General features: G+C 44.2%; 1 protein-coding gene across 1 annotated transcript; it reads right to left on the reverse strand.

Annotated features, from left to right (window-relative positions):
- Positions 1-1,833: 1,833 nt before the first annotated feature.
- Positions 1,834-6,704, reverse strand: APOLD1 (apolipoprotein L domain containing 1). Its single transcript, XM_028532683.2, has 2 exons — positions 6,246-6,704; positions 1,834-4,951 (listed from the first exon to the last, which is right to left on the reverse strand). The coding sequence occupies exons 1-2, from the start codon at positions 6,246-6,248 to the stop codon at positions 4,208-4,210; spliced, it is 747 nt and encodes a 248-aa protein (XP_028388484.2). The 5' UTR covers positions 6,249-6,704; the 3' UTR covers positions 1,834-4,207.
- Positions 6,705-9,426: the final 2,722 nt, after the last annotated feature.

Genomic DNA, 9,426 nt, shown 5'->3' on the forward strand with positions numbered 1-9,426 from the left:
AATTCTAGGTATACTAGGATTAGCCAATTCTCAGTTAAAAATTACTGCATTTCCCAGCCTATCTTACACAGTCAAGATCAGTGACTCACAAGGTGAAGTTTCCTGGAGATTCATGAGATGATTTTGCCTCCTAATACAGATGCTGTCCCCTTGCCCTCCCTTTCTGCCTCTCTCTAGGTTTTGTGAAGACTAATTTAGCTAATTCTAAATTCCCTTTTGATTACTTCCTGGGTGGCAATTACATTCAATGATTTGGAAAGTGCTGGAAATCTGATTTCTAGATAATAAGAGTATTCCTGTACATGAGTTGGTTACATTTAAAAAATTGATTTACAGTTTGATAACTGAATATTCTAAGTGAATTATTAAATACTTGCTCTTTTCCAAAGTTATCAATTCATACACAGGCAAACTTGAGATTAGGTAATTAATTACAGAGATCAAAAAGTTTGCCCTGACCAGTGTGGCTCAGTCGGTTGGGTGTTGTCCTACAAAGCAAAAGGTAGCCAGAGCACACGCCTGGGTTGTGGGTTTGGTCCTTGGTCAGGGCATGTAAGAGAGAGAACCATTTCTCACATTGATGTTCCTCTCCTCTTTCTCCCCCCCTTCCCCTCTCTCTAAAAATAAATAAATAAAAATTTTTTCTAAAATGTTTGAGGCATAGGCAATTCATTTCAATAAAGAGAAAACTAATTTCACTGCAGTGAAAAAAACATGCAATTCAAAGACTGCTGCATTTAACTGCACCCCTATTTGTCTCTGCATAGTGTCTTTACCTCAATTTCCCAATTCCCTCTTCCTTTTCACACCAAGGTATCGAATGAGAACTACATCAGGTTGACTGTTTGACATACCTGGTCAAGAGTGGCTGCTACACCACCTTTCTCTTTTTTCTCTCCGTACACACTTGTGACTTTGACATTTACCATATTGGAAATGACAGGTGCCTGAGAGTAAATGCATCAAAGCAGTTAGAGAATGTTTGCTAAGGATTTTTTTTTACTAGAGCAGAATGTATTTTTATTGAATCTCCTTTATTGTGAAGGAAAATTACTGGAAAACCTAGAAACTACCAGAAGCACTTAAACCTTTAGTATAAACATATTTATTTTTCAAAATTGGGGCCATTTTCTGAAGTACACTTGTGACCTAAATACCCTTCTCCCTTCTTCCCTTTACAGCATACCATTACAATCTGTTTGTTTACAGAATGTAGGCCTTAAGGAAAAGCCTTATTCACATTTCCACAAAAGAAATAAATAAATATTTGTCTCTAGATTCATTGAACTGAACTTGACTAAATCCTAATAGAAGCTCCAATCTTTATAACAGACATGTAGAGGATCAACAAATCTCTGTTAACATAGCTAAGCAGTTTATTAAACTATTCAAATGCATTTATTGAGCTCCTACTACGTGAACATTGTTGTTCCAAAGTAGACACTCTTCCTTAGGTGTAAAGTGGGCAACTGAAAACTTCAGGAGGACCCTGGCTGGCGTAGCTCAGTGGATTGAGCTCGGGCTGCAAACCAAAGTGTTGCAGGTTCGATTCCCAGTCAGGGTACATGCCTGTGTTGCAGGCCATGACCCCCAGCAACCACACATTGATGTTTCCCTCTCTCTCTCTTTCTCCCTCCCTTCCCTCTCTAAAAATAAATAAATAAAATCTTTTTTAAAATTAAAAAAAAAAAAAGAAAACTTCAGGAGGGCTAGGACTGTGACAGATTCACAATGCCCTAAGGACAGGAAGTGCTCACTGCCGAAAGTGCCCGGTTCATTTCTAGGGAACGGCCCAGGCATTGGGAGAATATGATTCAAACTTAAGCATTGACAGAAGATGGAGTTAGGGGGTGGTTGTACCTTTGAGACAGAACACAAATTGCAATGCGAAGTACATTCTGGTGACCTAAAATGCTAGCATCTATGCAAGATAGTCTAGGAAATGACACCAGTTTAAAAAGAAACCAGGACCAAACTGAAAATAAACCTGGATACAGATCGGTTGAAATTTATAGGAAAAATTAAAATATAGAACCACTAACCACCTCCCCCCAGCACTGAAGTTATACTTCCTCAGACACACTGCCATCATTGGGAAGCATGGGAGAAAACAGAATAAATTAAAAGCCTATTAAATAATCAAGAAGTACAGCTAAGTATTGTGTGTATGGTCCCAACGACTTTTCAACATGCTTTTCAACATTAAAGTTGTAGAAGTGGAAATTAAGGAAAGTACATTTTCTTAGAAGGAGCTTATAGATTTCTCACAGCTCCCTACATGAAAATAGGACACATCACCACCATCACACAAGCTATTTTGTCTATCCCCCTGTAAGACATAACTTCACAGGACATCTGGCTTCCAAGGTCTAACTGCTTCCTTCACATGCCTTTCATTTTTTTTCCTGAAAAATAGTTCGGAACCCTGAGCTCAGTAGGTTCTCTTTTCAGATCAAGTGTCATCTGCTGGCAAAGTACCTTTAGGTTAAATATGCCCGCATCACTTGTATATCCTGCAAGTCAAGCCTCCATTCCTAAGCTTAAACGTAGCTCCCGTCTTTCTATTCACAACTTCTCACATTTCCCTCATGTGGGAAGGAGGGAGACTTATTCTCAGAGAGCTCATGGCCAGCCTCAGAAAGCCAAACTCAACCTCTTCTGAAAAGAGCCTCAGTAGTCTCCCATTCAGACACTTGCTATTCCTATTATTTTCTAAGTGTGATGATTAAATAAAATTAGAAGCAAATAATAAACAGTAATTAAATAAAAAATTAAAATAAATTAAAAAATACATGGTCTGGCAGTTTTCAGAGAAGGCAATAAAGGTCAATTTCCAATAAATTCACATTCCTTTGGGTACCAGTTTCTACAACGCGTGGACAACACTGCCCTCTGTAGGGCTTGTGTTACATCCCTTAGTTAACATGGTGGGAAGCTGCCCCAGGTGCCTTGGCCAGTGCCCACACATTCTTTTATTTCTGGGACACACTCCATCCTTGACCTTCAGTGAATGACTCTGAAGACCATGGAGCCCCTAGAGAGGCCATAAGACTCTGTGAAAGGTCATTGAGGGGATCAGAAATTAACATCTGTTGCAGTGGTTTTGTTTCAAATCTTAGCAGGCATCAGCATCCCCCTGTGGGCTTGTTTAAATACAGGTTGCTGGGCTCCACCTCCAGAGTTTCTGATTCCATAAGTGAGGGGTTGGGTCCAAGAATCTGCCTTTCTAACCAGTTCCCTACTGCTGCTGCTGCTGCCAGTCCAGGGGCCGCTCTTTGTGAGCCAGACATTGTGCTAGGCTCTAGGCACTTTATCTCACTTAAGACTCAGGTTTTAGCATCTCTCTTTTACCCACCAGAAAGCCAAGAGTCAGAGAGTCTAAATGGCAAAGATCACACAGTAGTGACAGAGTCTGTAATAAACCCAGGACTGCCTAACTCAAAGCCATCGCTGTGGTCTCTACACTATGTCATCAGTAAATGAAGCTGTAGTCACCTCATCTACCTTGGCCTCAGCTTCTTCCTGCAAGAATCAGCACTTAGATGAATGGTTGATTCCCCCTCTCAGAGTCTGGGTATGAGGTCACCCAGGAAGGTCCACTCCAACCCCAGGCTGGATCTGTAAATGGATAAGCTGAAGGGGTGGGGGAGGGCATGTCAGAGGGAGGGGCCTCCTTTGGGCCCTGAACCCTCCTACACTGTGCAGAGAGGGTCACTTTGCTCTGGATCCTGGAGGTTTTTGTACTCAGAAACTCTGGAAGACAGGTTTTAAAGCTTATGTGTCCTCCCACAGGCTTTCTGAGGGCCTCCAAGCCCAGTAAGGCTTGGAGAGGACCCAGAGATTGACTAAGTCTGCTCCCTCTCCATCCTCAGCTCAAACCTCCAGGGCAGGCACAGGGTCCACCCAACAATTGAAACAGGAATGCCCAGTGACGGCAAGACTGAACAGTTGTGTAAAGGAGAAATGGTTTTCAGGTCACATATTCTACTAGGATCAGGCAAGTAAACAGTTTCTAGCACTCATCCTCAGCAGGATGTCACAGTGACGGGAAAAGAAGGGCTGTGAGAACCCTCCACTTCAAGAGCAGTTTTTCTCATCCTTTGCACTCAGCTCCTAACACAGCTTAGTGTTTTCCTGAGGGAGCTGCATATCTGGAGCATCCCACAGGAATGGTTTCTGGCCTCGGTCATTAGGAGCAAGGATGTTCTCAGAAAAACAGCGCTGAGGGCTGGTCAGCAGAGATCTTGAGGTCGTGGCCACGTCTGGACTTCGTGCAGAGCTGGACCCTGGACTCCAGCTGCTCACCCAGTTCGTCCAGAGCCCCCGTGCAGGACTCCAGGCTCTCTGCCAGTTTCTGAATCTTGGCCTTCAGCACGGCCTGGCTAACCTTGGTGGCCCCCTCGGCCCGCCTGGGGATGAGGAAGCCTCGTGAGCCGAAGAAAACGATGAAGTAGACGGAGTTGTACAGGGCCATGCACGCGTTCCTCCCGCTCTGCAGCAGCTGGCGGTCCCCGCGGCCCTGCCAGCGGCAGAAGAACTCGAGGCAGCTCAGGATCTCGCGCATCTGGTCCTGGCAGGTGGCCGCGATCTCCTGCACCCTCCGCACCTCCCGCCAGTTGCAGAAGATCAGGGAGAGGTCAGACGTGATGGTGACGGCCCCGCCGGCGGTGGCCACCCCCAGCCCCACGGCCGACGCCACCAGCGAAACCCCCAGGGTGACCGGACTGAGCGAGAGCCCCACGATGGCGGCGACGGCGCCCGCGGCGCTCAGCGAGCTGCCCGCCACGTTGGCCGCCAGGGAGCGCCGGCGGAGGCGCTCGAGGCGCCGGGCCACCTCGCGCAGGCGCAGCAGCTGGCCGTGCAGGCAGCCGCGGCGGTCCATCAGCAGCCCCTGGAAACGCCGCAGCGCCTCGGCGCCCTGCGGCTCCCAGGCCGCCGGCCCCTCCATGTCCTGCGGGCACAGAGACACGCAGTTATTCCAGAGTTTCTGTGACTCACAGAGGCTCCCAGTCGCGGTTCCCACAGGCGAACGAGCAGTCGGCAAAAGTTAAACACAGCAGCTACTGCCACGAGAGGGGAAACGGGTCATTTTCCAGTGAGTCATGTGTCACGTTCTCAAAGATCAGCTCTGTAATCTGGGACAGGACACACGAATTCCCAGAACCTTGAATCCGCATATGCTCTCCCTCCCAGGGGACTTTATTAACTATTTGTTATATAAGATGTAAACTCAGTGAGGACAGAAGGAGGCTTCTAACACCTGCAGTACTCAAGTCTCTGCTGTTTGGAAGATAATACTTTATAAGCGGGAGGTTGTACCTGTGCACAAAATCCCTTTGCTACATGAAGACTTGGATCCTAAGAGTTTTGTAATTCAGCCCCCTCCCCCCATGAGTGAAAAAGGCAAGTCACCAAAAACTCAAAAATCATATTGTCTATCCAATGTGAGAAACTAATCTTTCTAAGTTAGATGCCTGCCTCCAGCAGCTCTTCTGCTTGTTATTCTTCCAGGCTCTTATCTTAGAGTGAAAACCGTATCTTATCTTAAAATGAAGCCTAAGACAGGGTTTCTGCTGTTTATTCTAACTAGAGGTCATCAGGTCTCCCTCTTTGATGGGTGCTTAATTAAAATTAAATTAAATTAAGTTAATACCACTATGTCTTTTTATTATTAAAGCTTCCTTTTTAAAATGAATAGCGATTGAATTAAAGTCACCCAAATTTTTTGTTTAACAACTCACTGAGGGCAAACCTTGTACCAAGTTGAATTAAAGCCAATTGCACATGACTACAGTGAAACAGAACGGTATGCCCTGGGGTGAAAGCACATCCTTTCTAGTTGCCAGAAATTCCCACCTTCATATCCACTGTGCTCATCATTATTAGGAACTCCTTAAAAGTGGCAAATAAGCCATAGAAATAGAGCATTTCGATCCTGTGATATATCAGGGCAGAAATCATTATTCCCATCTCAATGATGAGGAAATCGACAGACAGGTTTTGGATGCAGCCAATTCTTCACAGAGCCAAGTCTAGAATCTTGGTCTCCTGACTCCTCCAAGGTCTTAATTTTGCTTGCATGCCTCCATAAGTCCACCCACCAGTGCTAAGTTTCCAAGTAAGGACATCTCTTAGCAAAATGAGGAAAAGTCACTCAAAATATATAATGGACCAGGGATATAACCCTAGTGTTACAAGTCCAATGGCAAGTTTTCAGACTGCATCCCTCTAGGCTCCCCACTTACCATTCACCTCTGGCCACCTCCAGGAAAGAAAAAGCTGAGGCCGTTTCTGGATGAGCATGCTTTATAGTTCCAGGGAACCAATGACTGCCCTGGGAAAGCCTGGCCTCATTCTGAGAATTTGCCCTTTCCTGTCCTGGCCCCTGCTGCCTTCATCCAGAAGGATGTGACATGGTGGAAAATGACCTTCCAGGCGCACAGCACATCCCGTATTTAGGAAATGAACATTGTGTGTTCGCTCTCACCCAAACGCAGGAAAAGAACAGCAGGCTGTTCCCCCAACTTGAAACAAGTGTTGTCATTCTCCCAGGAGGGTATACCCTGCCTTTCCTCTCCTGAGAATAGACAATGACGTTATCTGGGAAGACATCAAACACATCCCAGGCTGACCAATTTTAGTGTTTCTTGTGAGGCAGCAATTATGAAATCATTTTTTAAAAAGGGGAAGGGGAAACTCATGTTTGATATAGCCACTTGTAGCCCACTCTAGTATTTGAAAAAACACTAAATCTGTGAGTGGTTGAAACACGTGATCCAATCCGCTTGAAGCCTTAAAAAAAAAAATAAAGCCGCAAGGCCACACCCACAGGAAGTGCTGCGTGCAGTTTTGGGCATCTCCAGCTGCGGAGAAGATACTGGAGGTCTCAGAAAGGGCACACTGCAGGCCAAGTGCGTCAGAAAAATCTGTGGGGTCAGCCTGCACAAGGAGCTAATTATATACTCGCAACAGCAGCAGGGATTCCGCTTCCCGGGTTTTCATTTGAAGTAGCAACTGTAGCCGGTGCAACAGTTAAATGACTGGATACTATCCCCAGGTTATCGAAGCACGGCTTCAAGGGCAGTTATGTGAGTAACTTGGGAGGGTAAAAGCGAGTATACCATAGCATCTGTGGGTGCTCTCAGCCCCGACCGCAGGACCTCCAAAGTCTCATCTTTCTCCTAACCCTCACCTTGAAATAAGGAAGGCCAAATTTGCTTCTCCCTTAAATACTTGTTGTCTCAACTCTCTGGTTCACCTGGAAAGCCTTAACAGCCATATCTTTCTGGAACGAAATTAAATTTTCCACCTTTACAACTATAGTTTGTATTTATCAACACAACACCATTTGCTACTACTCTCAACCACGGTCCTTTTGAACCTGACTTTTCTAAATCTGGTCCATCTCGAAGTATTCTGGAGCTCCTCAAAGGATAAATATAACCTTCACCAAGATGCCTTCAGTACACACCTGCGATACTGAGATAAGAGGTGGGGAAATATGTCCCCATAGACATTAACACTCTAAATGGGATGTAAGCCAGGGTGAACTGAGGGCAGGGATGCAGCGGGCAAAAAGGGACAGGATTCTGAGTCTTCAGTTCCCATATGCTCCTCCAACTTCCTGGGGGGGTGTGTGTGGGGGGGGTGTGTTGAGTTTAGATGAACACAATTAAATCTGTATTTCATGGAGGAGGAATTATGATGGGATACAGAGAGTTGTCATCTTCGGAGCATCAGTGATCACAGTCCAGAACTAGTACAGGAGGATGGAATGCACGTGTACTGACTTCAGCCCATATCCCGAGGAATTTGTTTTCTCTGTGTTGTAAACCCATTGCTCCATATCTGCAAATCTATGGAGCATAAAGAATCCAGTCCTCTGACGATGTGAGCTAGCTGAAGTTTTACTGCCTGCAAAAATTTGGTACTTGCCATTTTTTACAAGAACAGACACTTGAACGTAACACTTTTGACTCAGCACTTATTTACTTTGAGACATTTAAGCACTATAAGAAATTTAAGGAATAATGATCATTTAATCAAAAGTTTTATGTGGGCAGTCACCCGCCCAAATAAAAAAAAATAAAAAGCAACTGTGGACTGCATCCTCAAATTTCTTTTTTTAGTTGAATTTATTGGGTGACATGTTAATAAAATTATATAGGTTTCAAGTATACAGGTCCACAATGCATCATCTGCATGTTGTACTGTATGTTCACCACCCCATCAAACTTCTTTTTAAATTGTTTTTGGGCACTTAAAAACACATCACCCCGGAGAGTCTACACTGAAAAAGGTGGCTGACCCTTCAGGTCTATGAAATCCATGACGCACCTAATCTATACCTATAACAATACTAGCTGGAATTCTGAATTCTGGATCCATAGGAAATTCCGTGCAAGAAAGAAGAGAGGAAGAGAGATTTTTAAGCACAGGAATCTCCAAACACCAGCCCTGGGGAGTCTAAATCAGGAGGTCTGGAGTGGCATCTGGGCATGTGTACGTGACTCTGACCTGCAGACAGGGCTGTGAAGTACTGCTCTAGAAGCTGTGGATCTTCTGATCACTACTTACCCGGCTACGAAAACAGTAGGGCAAGTAGAGAGCAGTTTATTAGTTAGGTGTTTATACAGTTAGGCTATTAACAACCCATTTGTTTTGGACCCCTAGTTAAAACTATCACATTTTTAAGATAAAGTGATAGTAATCAGGGCCTCCCAGAGATCTAGAGAAGCCTGGGCCATGTCTAGTTATTGAGGCTGTGGGAAGATTTTCAAAAATAATAAAGAAATTATGAGCCCTGGCTGGCGTAGCTCAGTGGATTGAGCGAGGGCTGCGAACCAAAGTTTCGCAGGTTCAATTCCCAGTCAGGGAACATGCCTGGGTTGCAGGCCATGACCCCCAGCAACCGCATATTGATGTTTCTCTCTGTCTCTATCTCCCTCCCTTCCACCTCTGAAAATAAATAAATAAAATCTTAAAAAAAACAAATTATGAAACAGGATATAAAAATTGTGGTTTATTTTTTTAATTACAATGTAATGTATCTTGCAATGTCAATATTTTGCTATTCACAAGACAATCACAGGATTTATAAAATATTAATGCCAATGTACTACAGTGCTAATGTGACACAGCTTTAGAGTTATATGATGATGACCTTTTTATTTTAATTTTTATTAGTATATCTCAGTGACTATATATAAGACCCCTTTGGAGACAACATCAAAAGCATAAAATCGATGCAATTTTTGAGTGTGAGGTTTAGGCCCAAGGTCTTTGAGACTTACCTTTGTAATAGGGCCTAATATGTAGAGTCAACTCAAATAAAAGTAAGTTAAAATAAAACACATCCGCCTGAGGATTCTGCCCATAGCTTTTGTAAATTTCATGAGATTGTAAATGTTCTTGCACATTGTGAAG

Source organism: Phyllostomus discolor, chromosome 2, assembly GCF_004126475.2.
Source record: "Phyllostomus discolor isolate MPI-MPIP mPhyDis1 chromosome 2, mPhyDis1.pri.v3, whole genome shotgun sequence".
Lineage (NCBI taxonomy): Eukaryota > Metazoa > Chordata > Mammalia > Chiroptera > Phyllostomidae > Phyllostomus > Phyllostomus discolor.